The sequence below is a fragment of the Phalaenopsis equestris genome, unplaced genomic scaffold (assembly GCF_001263595.1).
Source record: "Phalaenopsis equestris unplaced genomic scaffold, ASM126359v1 Scaffold000202, whole genome shotgun sequence".
Lineage (NCBI taxonomy): Eukaryota > Viridiplantae > Streptophyta > Magnoliopsida > Asparagales > Orchidaceae > Phalaenopsis > Phalaenopsis equestris.
Window position 1 is genome coordinate 1,096,249 of NW_018164644.1, and position 17,301 is coordinate 1,113,549.

Genomic DNA, 17,301 nt, shown 5'->3' on the forward strand with positions numbered 1-17,301 from the left:
GACCTATAATTGATGGAATAATTACAGAGAAAAAATAGGTCAGAATAAATTAATCAAAATTTAAATGTAATAAATATTTAATTTTTAATATTTTTATTGAGATGCATGTAATATAAAGATTATCAATAAATTCTTAAAGCCAGTTCATCTAAAAAAAAAAACTATTTTAAAATCATTCGGGTCAGATTTAATCTGAATATTTTCACCTATTTTTTTATTTTTAAAAACTAGCGCGTTTGTTAATTATTTAATATTTAAATTTTGGGTTGATTTTTTTTTAACGACTTTAGAATGAGGGGAAAAAATTTGCCAAAGGATTATGATATGTTTTGCATTGAATAGATTAATTTTATTAAATATTCATCGATTTTATGTTTTATATTTGATCCCTGGCTGTAACTAAATTATTAGATATTATAGATTAATTGGGCGGACTATTCTTAGCATTAACCTTTTGTGTCATAGCTGCAAAGGTGTACACAGTTTCTCGAGTTACTAAGTTTGTTCTTAGAATAACTTTTGGCCTCATGATAGGAAAAGGTCGCAATGGGGGGTAATTCCTGGAGCATTAGAACATTATCTTTGAGGTCAGTATGACATTTAGAATGATGCACTACTTCGTAGGCTGTTTTGTAACTCATTTATTTCGGTTGTTGCTTCACATGTTGTTTGGCTATAAGGAACATGTTGTAGCCAATGGTAGTCGGCGTCAAATGGAGAGCAGTGGTTGGCGCCTGCAAGAGCTGCAAGCGTTGGCCGAATCATCGGTGAAGAATAAAAGATTTTAGCTCCCTCTTCTCCAACCTTTGGTATTCCTCTAACTCAGGGTCTAGCCCTTTGACAAGAGATGAGTAGGAAACTATTTCTTAGAGTCCCTATTATAAATAAAAAATGAATCTTAACTACTTTGATCAGTTGACGCGAAAAGATTTCCTTGATTTTCTTAGAGTCGTTATTATAAATAAAAACGAATCTTAACTATTTTGATCAGTTGACCCGAAAAGATTTCCTTGATTGGACAGTGTTATACAGACATTTAAATATCTTAATGATGTCAGAATCAAGCGATCTTGGACTCATTAGATCCATCTTTTTGAGACACTCGATTTGTATATAAGTTTGCTAAATTGAAAATTTGTTTGACATTTAAATTTATACACCGAAAGCTTCTAAAAGTGATTTAATGGCTGGACATGGGTGTGATTTGACTCTGATTGGACCAATTTTAGTATCATTGGCTTTATCTTGTCGAGACGGTCATTTTGACTATAAGCTTGATTGAAAAATTGTCTTGAAATTCGAGTTGTCTTGAGACATGTGCAATATGATGAAAATTCATTGATGGCGTATGAACATTATTATAAAACATAGTTGAACTATTACGCATCAGTATAAAACAAATGAATTATTAGTGGTATGTTGCAAAAAAACTGAACAAGATCAAATATTAATCTTATGTGCTTTTGATGAGAATAAATATCATAATCAAGTTTAAGATCATTAAGTTCTAATTTCAACAAATTTATTACAAATTGAATTTCTCAATAGTACGTACCCGATGACACTAAAAGCCATTCAACTTGAGCTAAAATCAAGCATTTCAAACATAATTGAGCTTCATGCATTTATTAGTAGTAAAACAATCTCCTAATTTGACGTGCTTATAGTCAAATCGACTATTTTGATCGAAGAAAAAAAAATCTAAGTAGTCTAAGACCACCATTTTCTTAGAACATAAATACTCTTAAATATGGAATAATAATCCAAGATTAAGGAAATCAGCATTAAGCAAACATGCAATTGTTAGCATTACACAAATGATGGCATTTCATGTTATTTATTCTTCACAATGAATAATGATGGGAGGGATTTTTTATGGTTGACATGATTTTAAGTATGATGAATTTATTATATTTTTATTATTTAGTTTTGTGTAATTAAAAAGTGACATGAATATTTAATTTCATAAATATGTTAAAAATCGTTATGAGAAATAATTTTAGTGTTTATATTTAAAATAATGAAACAAAATCATCATTTTACTATTTTTATGTGGAAGCAATCTAAAGTGAGTTGTGGATGGATGCATGGAAGTTTAACACATGCATTTATTGAATTTGCTTATTAAACATTGGGATTTTAATTATTTAATTATAAGTTAGATTATTTATGGGCACGTTTGGGGTTGCGTCAGAGCGGCATGGAGACCCAATTGGGGCCGCTTGGGAACTCGTGGCGCGACAAACTCTTAAATGATGCCAAAGGAAACGCAGCAGCAAGCATGCCCCAACAGCCAACATTCCTTATTTGTAGCCCTGTTGCCCCTCTCCTCACCGTCGCAGTTCATTCTCTTGTCTTGGCCTAGTAGTGTGCTCTTCTCCCACAATCCTTTCTCTCTCTCCTCTCTCTCTCTCTCTCTCTCTCTCGCAATATTTTCTCTAAACTCTCTTCTCTCTCTGTCTCGCACAATTCTCACAGATAGAGTTGCCTCTCACTCTCTTGTGATTCTCACGGATAAGGTGAGGTCTCTCTCTCTCTATCCTCACAAATAGGGTTCCTTTGTGTGATCACTGTTTACTTTTGTGTTTTCTTGTTGTGTGGTGCCTTTATGTTGTGGTGTCTTCTTGTCGTGGTGTCCTTTTGTTTTGTCGAATTAACACATATAGAATGAAAATACACATATTCTAGTCCATTATATATATATATATATATATAAATATAAATGATAATAAGAAATTTAATAGCACTAATTTTTAAAAACTAAGAGCTTCCTTGACATTACTTTTGTTCCCTAATTTAGCGGATACGATTTTTTTATTTTTTATATTTAAAAAATTAAATTATATTTGAAAAATAATCAAAATGTATAAAACTAAGCATAAATTATTTTGTATTACATCAAAATTTAACATTTTAAATTAACTATTGATTAAAAGAAATAAAATGATAATTAATTAGTTCTTATGTATTTACATTTCTAACACATAAAATTTGATTTTTCGTTTATGCCACCCAAATCTTTCATATCACATATGGTATATTACTATTTTCATATATATATATATATAAAGCTGACATATATGTAAAATTTGAAACTAAGGTGTTAGGTATGTAAATACATAAAACTGGTTGATATGTATTTGAATCTTTCCTCAATTTTACATAATTATATGTGATGGTGCTAGAAACTTCGCGGTGGTAGAGTAATGAATTATCGTCTTAGTGTTGAACAATGATTTAACACACATTTAGATGAAAATGAATCAACCTGTGATGACACCAGATGTTTTTATGTGGAAAACTTGTAAAGGAAAAAAAAAGTCTTGCCCAGTTATAAAAATCACTATAAGTTGATAATTACAGAAACACCATTGTCTCACATACGGAAAAGTGATACTAGATTTTCCAAGGTACAACGTCGACTGACGGCGTTTGATTAATGGTGGTCGATGCAGTTGATGACGGTCGGTGGTGGTTGTCGACGGTCGCTGGTGGTGGACAAGTCGTTGACGGTCGGTGGTGGTCGACGACGATCGACAATGATAGAGATGATGTTGAACTTGAACTCATTCTCATAGCCTCAAGTTCTCTCTCAAGCATCCCTCCTCATGTGAGGGGTGGGGCTCTCTTTATTGCGTTCTTGGTGCAATTAATGCAGAAATATGAACCATTTCGATTGGACGGCCTGGAGAGCTTCCTCTATCGGATGTTGTTTGATGAATATTTGAGTGTCTTAATGATGTCGAAATTGAGCAATCTTGAGCTCGTTGGATTCGTCTTGTCGAGACACTCAATTCGATTATGAAGTCGCTAGATTCAACATCCGTTTGATCTTTCAAATGTCTCTGGAAATCCTTTAATATTGGTTCAATGATTTGATTCGGGCTTTATTTGACTCGGATCCTGCTAGTTTTTATATCATCGAGCTGGTCAGTTTGACTATAAGTTTATTGAAATCGGAACTCTATATGACTTTTTATCAAGATTTGAATATTTATGTTCAAAATATTGCATCGAGATTTGTGTCGGATGATGAAAATTTATTGGTGGCGTATCAATTGTCTCTCTATTTTCGGACGAGATATTTTTTATTTTCCGAAAATATTAATATCTAAAGCACTCATTTTTCTTTCTTTTTTTTTTGTCTTTCTTTTTTTATTTAAAGCGCTGACAGCTTTGATGATCTTTGATTTTTGCTTTAATAATTCACTTTAATTACATGCATAACTGAAAGTTCTCCACCACAATTAAATTTGAGGACTCCAAATGGCGTGGAAGCAGAAACCGAAGTCGGATCCGTGAAGAACAGCTGCTTGAGTCGAATTTTTTTTATTTATTAATGAGCATTTAGTGTCTCAAACTCCATTTCAGCCTATAAATTGGGCTAAAGAAGAGGGGGATAGAGTCGTGACAACGTCTTATGATAGAGTGTCGCGAGCAGAAACCGAAGTCGGATCCGTGAAGAACAGCTGCTTGAGTCGAAATTTTATTCGACGACTCAAGGCGGCAGTACGTCGAGGCGGGGTGTCGTGGCTACGCGATGCGTTGCGGCAATGTGCAGCGGCGACGCGTGGCGAAGGTGCGTCTTGGCGAGGCAACGCGACGGAGTGAGGCGACGTGTTGTGGCGGAGTGTCCCGGCGGAGCGATGCGGCGAGGCAACGGTTTGCGACGTAGCGTCGCGACGGGGCGGTGCGGCGAGGCGACGGGGTGACGCGATGCGTGGCAGCGGAGCGTCGCGACGGAACATCCCGTCACGTGACTACGCCTTGCGACGGGGCGTCGCGGGGACGCATTGCAGTAGTGCGTTGTGATGTCAGGATGAATTGTGGCGGTGCGTCGCGACAACGCTTTGCGGCGTGGCGATGCATTGTGATGGTGTGTCGAGGCGACGCATTGCAGCGCATCTACGTGTTGGGGCATTGTGTCGCAACGGCGTGCTGGCGAAGCGTCGCAGTGGCGCGATGCGTTGAATATCTAATGTTGTGAAAGAAGGTAGGGATGGAGTCCTCAGCTGATTTAAGATTTCTCAGAAGAAAATCGTCTTGTGTAGTGGTGAAGAGTTGCAGCGAAGAATTGCAGTGATGAGTTGCGGCACAGACTTGCAGAGAAGCGTTGAGACGCAGAGTTGCGGTGCAGAGTTACAGTGATGTGTTGCGGTACCTTGTTGCGATAAAGAGTTGCGGCGAAGAGTTGTGGTGTCGAGTTGCAGCGAAGAGTTGTGGTGCAGAGTTGCGACAAAGAGTTGTGGTGCAGAGTTGCGGAGAGGAGTTGCGATAAAGAGGAAAGTCATCCCTGTCCTGCTTAGCAGACAAGAAACATGATTTTTTTTTCTCCTTGCGGTGTATTTCAGAGGTGATGAAAACAAATAGTTTTCCCGCCACGCCTTGAGGGGAAGATTTTTATGTTTATTTGGTGGCAATATCTAGAGACCCCTTTTTAAAACGCGTGCCCACTGAAGTTTTGCACTCTCAGGTTTATGTATTATAGAAGCTTGAGATGAACTGATGCTTTTAGTGGAGACCCTGTCAACCATTTGCTCTGTTGGAGTCTTTCTAGTGAGGACTCTGTCAGCTGCTAGCTTCCCCTCGAAATTTACCTTTTGGGCTTGTCTTCCAGCGACATGATAGCTTCTTATCGAGTCTTGTCTTAAGGGCTTGACTTCCAGGGGCATTATTGAAAGGAGAATTCATTGAGGATGCAAGACCAGTTATGAGTTGTATAACCCGTGAAGCTTGACGATATTAACCCGTAATGAACAGAGTCGTATGAAATCCACTGAGGATAGTTGACTTATCCAAGGTTTTTGGCCAAAGTTTTGGCTTGACGACCGTAACCTGTTATGGAATAGGTTGAAGGAAATCCACCACTGATTTTTGACCTATTCAAGGCTGTATGTCGAAGCTTTTGCTTGATGACTGTAGTCTGCAATGAAAAAGGTCGAAGGAAATCCACCAAGGATTTTTGGCCTATCCAACGCTGTATGTCGAAGCTTTTGCTTAACGATTGTATCATGTAATGGAAGATGTCGAATCGAGTCCCCTTGGGATCGGTTAGTCCCAGAATAAGGTGTCAGAGATGTTCTATGTTTCTCGAGACTGGGGTGTAGGTCGCAATGGACTGTATGTTTTCTTGGAAATATGGTTGTATTCATACTCAAGAAAAATGTTTGACAATTTGTTAGTTGCTGATTTTAAATCTTTTACTCCCATTGCAGGGATATTTCCATACGAGCTTGTAAAACAACACAAGTACTGGGTCTCGAAGAGATCAGCTTTTTGATCCAGTTAAAGAGAAACTTCAGCACGATGAGGGGACACTGAAGAAGTGTTATTTGTGCAGTGAAGATTGCCCCATAGTCCATGATAGATTCTCGAAGACTTGTAATCTGAATAAAATATGGGATGACTTCCCCACCACAGTCATGCCCGGGACGTTGACATGAACGAACTTTCAAGACTGCAGTGAAGGTTGTCCCCCAACCTGAAAGAAGTTGTGAAATAATTTATGTCTAAATAAGATGCGAGAAGACAACTTCACTACAATCGTGCTCAGGACGTTTATGTGAACGACCTTTCGAGACTGCGGTGACGGTTGCTCCCCCAGCCTAGAAGAATGCATCTGAGAAGATCTTCAAGACGTAAAGGAGGTTTCTTAATCAGTTGGATGATATTTATCATTGGGAAATAAAGTAGGGAATCAACTTCTTAGAGTCGAAGACAATGTCGAACAGGACTTCGTTTCCCACAGACGGCGCCATACGACGTCAAACTGATGTGTGCTAGAAAATTCGTTGCGATAGAGTAATGGATTATCGCCTTAGCGTTGCACGAGGATTCAACACACATTTAGATGAAAATGAATCAACTATGAATCAACTTGTGATGAAACCAGAAGTTTTTACGTGGAAAACCCGTAAAGGGAAAAAATCATGGGGTCTGACCCAGTTATAAAAATTCAATATAAGTTGAAGATTATAGAGACCCCTTGTCCCACAGGCTGGAAATGATTTCTAGATTTTCAAGGTACAATGTCGACTGACGGTGTTTGGTTAGCGGTGGTCGATGTAGTTGATGATGGTCGGCAGTGGTTGACTACGGACGCTGGTGGTCGATGGCAGCCGGCGGTGGTCCTTGAGTTGTCGACGACGATCGACGATGACATAGATGATGTTAAACTTGAACTTCTTCTCAAAGTCTCACGTTCTCTCTCAAGCCTCATCCATCATGTGAGGGATGGGGCTCTATTTATAGTGTTTTGGGTGCAATTAATGCAGGAAAATGAACCATTTTGATCGGACGACCTTGAGAGCTTCGCTCGATCGGTTGATGTTTGATGGACATTTGAGTGCTTTAACAATGTCAGAATTGAGCAATCTTGGGCTCGTTGGATTTGTCTTGTCGAGACGCTCGATTCGACTATGAACTCGCTAGATTTGACATCTGTTTGATCTTTCCAATGCTTTTGGAAATCTTTTAAGAGTGGTTTAATGATTTGATTCGGGCTTGATCTGACTCGGATTAGGCTAGTTTTTGTATCATTGGGTCCTTTTCATCGAGCTGACCAGTTTGACAATAAGTTTGCTAAAATCATAGCTCTATATGGCAGTTTGACTATAAGTTTGCTAAAATCAGAGCTCTATATGACTTTTTATCAAGATTTGAATATTTCATGTTCAAAATATTGTCTCGAGATTTGTGCCGGATGATAAAAATTTGTTTGTGACATATCAATATATATTTTAATTATAGTCATTAAAATTTTTTTCAGAAAATTTTAATTCATTAATATATAACATACATGTCTTGTGGGTGTGTTATGTGTGTTCTACACTTGTTCTTTTTTTTTTAAATATTATTTAAATCAGACACTTCTATGTCGTGTCCATCACGTGTCAGAGTCTTATCCTTGCTGATACATGTCGGACAATGCACAATTTCTTAATTAAAAGTGTTTGTGCATCATATCCGTCCAGTAAGCACACAAAAATCATTTTATATTATTTTTAGTTATACTAATTAATTTATCAGATAATTAAAATTTTCCTGATTCAAATCCCTATCAAATTCTATTTTCATTTCGATGGTTATTGGCTGCATTTCATTTCAGCATCACTAATTTAACTCTTTCAACTTTGTGGTAATTGTGTGTTGAAGCAGTATGATCTGCTGTCTTATTAGTTGAAACTCACTTAAAAAATATGGTGGTAATTAGATGAATTGATATGAATTAATGCATAATCAAATAAGATCAAATTTGAATGAAAGTTGTAAATATGCTGACAACTATTTTCAAACGCATCATAATGCCTTAATTCATCTTCCTAAGAAAGAGCACGCCAAAACTTATTAAAATTGATCGCCATATTATAAGTTTCATACATAATATAATAACATTTGTAGTCAATATTCTGAGATGAATTTGATTATCATATAAGGTGCCATGCTGCTTACTATTAATTTCAAGGCTTCAAAAGTTCTGTATATGCACAATGTCGCACTCTATGTTTATTAATCTAGCCATTTTTGATCGGCTCATCTTTGCAGAGTATATTTGAGGGTCAACAAAGGTTCAATTTAGAGCAGTGTGAAAAAAAAATATATGTAATAAAACTGTACAAATTTATGGCAAAATGCTATCTCGTGTAAGAGCAATTTAGTGTGATGAATAACTGTTGATTTGGCTCGTGGATGTTGTAGTTGTTCATATTCAAATATTGTCCAAGGAATTGTGTAAATAAAAACATCTAGTTGTATAAATCGGCCATGCATCTGCTCTTAGATAAAGTTTTTTAAAAATGGTCTCTATCGACTGATTAACTTGTCAAAAGATGTCAGAATCATATTATTTTGCCAATAGAAGAGTTGTAGAGTGCTTTTTAGGGTCCATCTCTCCTCCACTAATCCAAAGCTACAATGCACTAACAACTACCAAAAATTATACTCAAGTGTGCAACTCTTTGCCCAAAAGGTTATGAAATATACATTTGTGTGAATGCTTATCCAAAAATATTATAAAAAATGGCACCACTCCACCCATAAGCTTATATTTTAGGGGAATTTACATACACAACACCTAATTCTAATGTTTTTGTTTCTCTCAAACCTAAACTTTGATTTTTACCTATGAACATGTCATAACACTAATAAAATTTTAATAATTTATGTATTAAATTATTTTTCCAATTTACTATGATTGAAACTATAATTATATGTTCAAACTAAAATACTTATGTATTTTACATATCTATCGCCTAAAATTTGATATTTATCCTGATAACATTTTGATGTCGTAAATTTGGACATGGAAGGTGTTTTTCATATGTTCACTTTTTAAAAGGATAATAATGTAATATTTTTATGTTATGTTGAAAATTTGGATGGTATCTATGTAAATATAAATGTTTCGATATTAAAGAGCCAAATCAATAAATGAATGTTCAAATCCAGTCCCGTGAAAAGATAAAAAGTAGCGCGCGCTTCTGCCCGACGGGCAGCGGTCAGCAGAATAAGCGGACACTCTCCCCCTCCCGCTCGCCTATAAACCCATCATCAAACTCCCAGTCCGGTCATGGTACCCTAACCTTGCAATAAAATGAAGATAGCTCAATTTCTCTGCTTCTCGCCTGATGTGGCCGAAGAACGGATCACCACCGTCCATGTCATAGCGGAAGTGCCGCCCTGCCATCGACAGCGGAGGTGGCGGCGTCGTCTAGCCGGAATCATCTTCCCAGCGCTCATCAGTCCACAGGCGAACGTTTATGCTGATGTTTCTTCCACTCCGGTATGATCTCTCTTTACTTCGATTTCTGATTCTTTATCCAGATATTGGAACAGGACAACGAGCGTTGATTTTTATTTTTTTCTTCTCAATTACAGAGGAGACGAGGCGGTCAATTCAGTGGTCAGAAACCAACCTTTGCATCGGAGACCTCATCGGTGCGGAAATCGGATTCCGATGATGGTCGGGGGTCGGATGAGCTCATCTTCTCATCCTCTTCGAGCTCATCACCCAAAACACTATCGGCTTCCCCATTTTTGCCGGTGCCGAAATCAAAGGAGATGGTGGAAGCAGCCGCGGAGAGGCGGTGCGCCCTATTTTTCTTGGTGGTGAGCTTGATGGTGATGGTGTTCTGCGGACGGATCTGCGCGATCCTGTGGACGGCATCGGTGCTCCGCTTTCTTCCTCGCCGGAAAACGGTGCCGGAGTCCCCATATTCGTCGAAGTTGACCCCGTCTCCGACGTCGGACCTTCGGCCAAGAGCATGCTGTGAGTATGACAGGAAGCGGGTTGTTCTGGAAGGATTTCTACTAAGGAGAAAGGGTTTGAACAGCGGTTGACAGAATGGAAACAAAGTTCGAAAATTGAAAATAAAATAATTCGTCCGTATTTATGTATCTATGCATCCATTGTGGTGTTTGTGGAAAAATTATTACATTAAGAACGGACTCAATTTACGTCAGGAGTTCAGTGAGAGTGTGTTACCTGGTAAGCGGGCCACATTCTTTTTAAAAACTTACCCAACCAGTTTATTACAATGGGACTCACTTGTCATTTGACACACTTCTACTGAACTCCGGATACAAATTTACGTCCGGTGTCCTGATACAATAATCACTCGTTGTTTGTGGGGTGCTTTATTTTTTGTTTGTATTATTAAATTTCTTATTCTTGTGTGTGAAATGAAATTTTATTTTATGCTTCAGATATAAAAAAAAATATTATGCCCGGATTATGATTGAATTTCAATTAAATTTTGTTATATGTTTACGATTTAAAATATTATGTTCTCATATAAAAATGTGTGAAACTCGTTGCCTGACCCGACCCATATTGATTGATGTTTTCGTGCCGCAAAAATAAAAAAATGTAATTTTTAGATTTAGGGCATCGTTTTTATTCTTGGATGCCACCTAATAAGCCGGAGAAGAAAAAAAACTTCCTTTAGGGTTTATACTTCAATATTGTTTTGCTGCCCAAACCGTAAATGAAGAAAAATAATACAACTCATCGTGAAGATGAAAGACAAGCATACTACTCTCCTAGAAAATGTGGATGTGATCTTCACTTGAACATTCACTTGTAAAATATTATAAACATTTGGTCTATAATACAACATGATTTTAAATCATTTTTTTTAAAAGTGCAATCATGTTGTACTGCATATTATAAAATGTGTAAGGGCTTAAAGACATTTTTTTTATAGTTCAACCTGTTTTTAATGTCATTTTTAAATGAGTGCAACTATGTTATGCTACATATTATAATATCGGTTAGGGGATTATGAACATTTGATATATAATGCAACATGGTTTTAAATCAAGTTTTCACCAATGCAACAATGTTGTATACATGTTATAACGTACGTAAGGGCTCAAGAATGTTTGGTCTATAGTTCAACATAGTTTTAGGTTTTTTTTTTAAATGAGTACAAACATGTTGTACTACACATTATATTATTGGTAAAAGCATTATGAATATTTGATATACAATAGAACATGATTTTAAATCTTTTTTTTTCGCCAGTAAAGCCATGGTGTACTACATGTTATAACATATGACATACTCATTTATTTAACAACAACCATGTCTCACTCAATCAATTTGCAGATATTTGTGCAAGAAAGTGAATGCAATGATGAAATTCTTATATATTTTGAACCAAATTCAAAAAAACATTTCCATGACTGTTCAAAATGTAAATGAGGCATATAACATATATTGCAACTATGTACACGATATGAGTTTCAGTGTTCAAAAGGATCATACTAGTTATTGTCCAAATTCAAGGAATATTAAATCAAAATATTTTTTTTTGCTCGAAAGCTTGTCATAAGAGATCACACAATCTAAATAAAACAACGATAGAAAAAAAAATTATTCTCTCAACAATCAAAGAGCATGTTAGTCATCCACTCCAACCAATCATGCTAATACTAATTGTACTCCTGATATTATTTATTAATTTTTTTTTTTGTTAAATAATATCATTGTGTCATATCTCATTCACTTTTCTTCTGACAAGGGAAAATGATGAACTCTCATCAATCAAAGAGCATGCAGAGACATCAACACCGGTTTCTCACCATAATATTAATTCATGTATTTTTTTTATTAAATAGCATTTTAATGTCACATTTCATTCACTATTATTAGGTTGTCGTTACCTCTCATTCACCTTTTTTTAAATAGGAGAAAAAGATGAATTATTGGCATTTGAATGCACACACATCCATTCCATATGATTCCATTCTCCACCATGTCTCATTATTTAACGGAAGAATTCAATTCAGGTGCAAACAATAGAAAGAAGACATCACCTGAGTACATTGGGTTGATGATGAACAACATTAATGGGAGAATTCTTAAATGAAGTATAGTTTAGTGGTATCATTTATGATGAACAATTATTCTAATTAATGAGTCAAATATTTATTCTTATTGAAAATGGCCATGAAATTTTTTAGGTGTAGATGTTATATGTTGTAAAAGTACATTAAATTTTTTATCAGTACTAAATAGTTGTACTTTGCCTTAAGTTGATTTTAATCATGTTGTTCACCGTGTTATCACATTAAATTGGCTTAGTGTGTAATATTTTAATCAGTACAACATGGTTGTATTTTGCCTCAAGTTGATAATAACCATATTGCTCATCGTGATATCACTTTAGATTGATTAAGTGTGAAAATCATTTATCAGTACAATATAGTTGTACTCGTCCTTAAGGTATGTATAATTATAATGTTAAGCGTGCGATCACATTAGATTGGTCTTATGTGTAGAAATTTGATCATTACAATATGGTTGCACTTTGCCTTAAGTTGACTAGAACCATGTTGTTCAACATGTTATCACATTAGATTGACAAAGTGTGTAAAATTTTGATCAATATAACATGGTTTTACTCTGCTTTAAGTTGACTATAACCTTGTTGTTCACTGTGATATCACATTAGATTGGCCTTGTGCGTAAAATATTTATCAGTACAACATGGTTGTACTCGTCCATAAACATGTATAATCAGAATGTTAAACCTGCAATCCCTTTATATTGGGCTTGTGTGTAAATATTTGATCAGTAAAACATGATTGTACTCGCTCTTAAGTTGACTATAACCATGTTGTTCACCATGTTATCACATTAGATTGGCCTAGTGTATACAAATTTGATAGTACAACATGGTTGCATAATGTTATCAATTCTTCTTTCAAATAATTTCAATCTTGTAATTCAAAATATCAAATGAAAATAAAATGCAAGATAATTTACAACATAATTTTCTTTAGGATGCCAACGAGACTCAAGAACAAAAAGTTTGTAAGCAAATTTAGCCTTAAACAACGAATTTTAAATTGTCATTTCTGATGTTCAACCCAATCAACCACTTGACGAGCAACTATGACCTTAATGTATTTACATGCAAACATATCATAATCAATACTATTCAGTTGTTGAATCCCACTGACTTCTTCAATTTGCAAACATATCATAATCAATACTATTCAGTTGTTGTTGAATCCCACTGACTTCTTCAATCTGTCACTCTACAATGTTGGAGTCAAAAACACTTACGACATCCTTGTCTATAAGCTCTATCTATCAAATTAGAAGAAAACATAAAATAGAATAGTTAGTGTTTTTCTATCAAATTAGAAGAAAACATAAAATAGAATAGTTCGTTAGTTTTTAAAGATAGATAGATAAGAAAAATAAGTAAGTACTCGCTATTTTGATTAAAATTATTTGAAGCATTGGATTTGACAAGGAATCGTGAAAAGAATGACATAATCACTTGTGTATTCAAACGATATCTGGGACCTACCCTTCTCTGCTATAACAATAAGTTGATTAGTTAAAAATTTTCATATGATATCTAAACAATTATACCGTGATAATTCTTGAACATTTCGAGGAAAAAAAGAGAAGATCCATGTGTACTTTATAGTTATGGTAGGGGAAAAAAGGTTTGTTAGCAAAAAATTTATAAATGTACTAACAAATTTATCAAGATTTTGTATTCTATTTTGCTCCTTAATTTATAAAATCTAAAGATGTTAAATTGGAGAGAGGTTCATTTCCCCTCTATTAGCCATTCTAATTATTAAAGCAAATTCATCCGCGATGAATCACAGTTCATGTCCTCCAATACATAAACATGTCTATCAGAATTCCAATATTGTATAAGTTGCACAGTTAATGAAACATCTTCTTGAATTTTTGACAAACTTAGAAAATGATGTATGTTAAGCCTCCTAAAGATCTGCACATCATCTTTATCAATATATTGGGCTAATTCATCACAAAGTGCCCTGAATGTTGATGGCATGCACCTAAATGTGATCCATTATGAGATATTGTCCACAAAGCTTATAAGAGACTTACAAGAAAAAAGAAATCAAATATTTCAACCACCCCATATAAAAAGATAATGCACAATAAGATTTTACAAATAAAAATGTTTAGTAAAACATGGTTGTGTCGGAAAAAAATAAAACAAAGGTCAAATAAACTTCAAATCCTATTTCATAACATATTTTAATGTTAAAAAAAACTGAGTGCAATATGTTTGTACTGAAGAAAAAATCAAACATGGGGCCAAACAAATGTCTAATCCTGCTTCAGAACTTTTTTTATGCACTTATGAAACATGATTACAACATGATTGTACCGAACAAAAATTTGAACATGAAGACGAAAAATCATCTAATCCTTCTTCATAATATTAATTAACAAAAAAAAACATAAATAAAACATGATTGTACTTAACAAAAAATCAAACAATAGATTAAACAAATACCATATCTTATTTCAAAACATTATTTTTAACAATAAAAAATATGAGTATATTATGATTGTACCAAACAAAAAATCAAACAGGAGACCAAACAATCATTGAATCATGTTTCATAACATTATTCTACACTAAAAAATATGAGTACAATATGATTGTACTGAACAAAAAATCAAACTGATGACTAAACAAACATCAAATCATGTTTCAGAAGATTATTTTATGCTAAAAAACATGAGTACAATATGATTATACTTAACAAAAAAATTAAACAGGAGGCCAAATAAGTATTAAATCCAACTTCATAAATTATTTTGTACAACCAAACCATGAGTACAACATGGTTGTACCGAACTAAATGTCAAACAAGTGGCTAAACAAATATCAAATCTTGTTTCAAAATATTATTTTACACTAAAAAATATGAATACAATATGATTGTTCTTAACAAAAAATTAAACATGAGGCTAAACAAATATCAAATCATGTTTCAGAACACTAATTTATACTAATAAAATATGAGTACAATATGATTGTACTTAACAATAAAATAAAATAAATGTAAAAAATATATTTTTTTTTCTTCAAGCTTCATAACATTGTTTATTCTAAAAAACATCACAAAGAAACATCCAATATGAATTATTTATTTAATGAATCAAATGTACAACGTGCTTATACTAGAGAAAACTTTGAGTACATCAATTTTGTACTTGGAAAATTTCTAAATAACCAAAAGAACGCGGGAAGAAGAATATTGAACATGACAGTTTAACCGGTAAGTTCAAAAAATTATATTTTTCATTATTATTATAAAATATGATGTGGGAAGAAGATCACTCATTTCTTTGCGAAAAACAGAACCTTAAAATTTGAGTCATTTGAATAGTAGAGAGGTATAATCGAAATGCACAAAATGTCGTCGGCAATGGGAAAGATAGAACCCTATAAAAAGAAATGAAGACAATCCTGAAGCGCAAAAAAGCCTGCGTCTTGCGGTTTTTGCAAAATGTATGGGTCTGTCGGTTTGTGGCACCAAATATCGCCGGTGACGGGAAAGAATAAACCACAACGCTAAATCCTAGAAGAAGAAATGATCCCGAAGTGCTAGAAAAGATTTTCAAACACAAGATAAACGCTATACATTCAAAAATTTACTTTTTTACTTTTGTCGCGTAAGTACATCTGGGGCTTGGGGCTTCACATATTTTTAGAGGAGAAAATAATATCTTAAACCAAATCCAATTTACAAAATTTAATTGGAGTCACGACGTAATTCTACGTCCGGACTCCAGACGTAATATTTCTTCCAGAAATAAGAGGTATTAAGGACCTACGTTTGTAAAGCTCAAATAATTTTTCAGCTTAATTTATCAAATAAACACGACAAAATCTTTTATATGTGTTTAATTTTTAATTTATTGAGTTAAATATGAGTTAATTATGAACAAAAGTTATACTTAAAATTTATACATGAATTATAAAATATGCATGTTATTACAAATATATGCATACAGTCAATATAAATTGAGAGTGGACGCATAGTCGAGTTTTATGAAGGAAGCTGAACTAGGGCTGTAATCGAGCCTGAGCTCAGGCTCGGCTCGTTCGAATCTGGCTCGCGTTCCAAATCGGTTCGTGTTCGAAATGGCTCGTGAACAGTGTGTTCGTGTTCGGCTCGAATAATATTTTTATGTTCGTGTTCGGCTTGAAATTGACTCGTTAGAATATAAAATTATTTTAATAAATATTAGTTTTCAACAACCCTTATATCAGATCTCATCCATAAAAAACCAGATCTAAATTCAATATGCGAGATTTCACTATCAAAACCATAAAAGACTAGGTTTCACTCAAAAAATTTAAGTAAATCTAAAAGAAATTTAAGAAAATTTAAGCTAAGAGGTACCTCTGTAAGTAAACAAGCAACAAAGCATAAATATCGAGCAACAAAGCATAAATATCGAGCAACCAAGCAAGAAAACCGATCAGTCAAGCCAACGCTAACTATCCGAGGAGAAATATAAGTAGATATTAGGAGAAAAACATGAAATCAGAGAGCCTTCCGTGATTTTGAGAGGATCAGAGGAGGAGCCTTCCGTGATTTTGAGAGGATCAGAGGAGGAGCCTTCCGTGATTTTTAGAGGAGGAGCGATTTTGAGACGAGGAGCTCGGGAGCGAAAGACAGCCGCACCCCAAAACTTTTGAGACGGGAATGGGAGCGAAGTTAGGGTTTAAGTTTTCAACTAATATCCTATTCGGCAAACCCTAAATACATATATAATATTTAATTATTTATATACGTTATAGTAAATTAGTAATATAATATTCTTAATATTTTTTTTATATATTATAATTTGGATAAATTTTTTAAAATTTGATAGTTCATTTTTTAAAAAAAATTAATTAATTATAATTTATAATATATAATTTTATGAATATGTATTACATATATTTATATATATTTATTTTCGAGTCAATTCGAGTCGAACACGAGCGAACAAACTTT

General features: G+C 34.4%; 2 protein-coding genes across 2 annotated transcripts in view; both read left to right on the top strand.

The window, feature by feature from the left end:
- Positions 1-788, top strand: part of LOC110022706 — a 2,217-nt gene extending 1,429 nt beyond the window's left edge. The window contains exon 2 of the mRNA XM_020721779.1: positions 681-788. Coding sequence (XP_020577438.1) covers positions 681-788 — 108 coding nt within the window. The remainder of the gene's footprint in view (positions 1-680) is intronic.
- An 8,768-nt stretch (positions 789-9,556) lies between these two features.
- LOC110022819 lies at positions 9,557-10,685 on the top strand. The gene is made up of 2 exons (XM_020721932.1): positions 9,557-9,781; positions 9,877-10,685. The coding sequence occupies exons 1-2, from the start codon at positions 9,593-9,595 to the stop codon at positions 10,336-10,338; spliced, it is 651 nt and encodes a 216-aa protein (XP_020577591.1). The 5' UTR covers positions 9,557-9,592; the 3' UTR covers positions 10,339-10,685.
- Positions 10,686-17,301: the final 6,616 nt, after the last annotated feature.

Bases quoted from the DNA above. Each gene is read 5' to 3' on its own strand.
- LOC110022819 (XM_020721932.1), top strand. From the start codon at position 9,593: ATGAAGATAGCTCAATTTCTCTGCTTCTCGCCTGATGTGGCCGAAGAA. The intron at 9,782-9,876 runs GTATGATCTCTC...TCTCAATTACAG, and splicing joins CTGATGTTTCTTCCACTCCG to AGGAGACGAGGCGGTCAATT.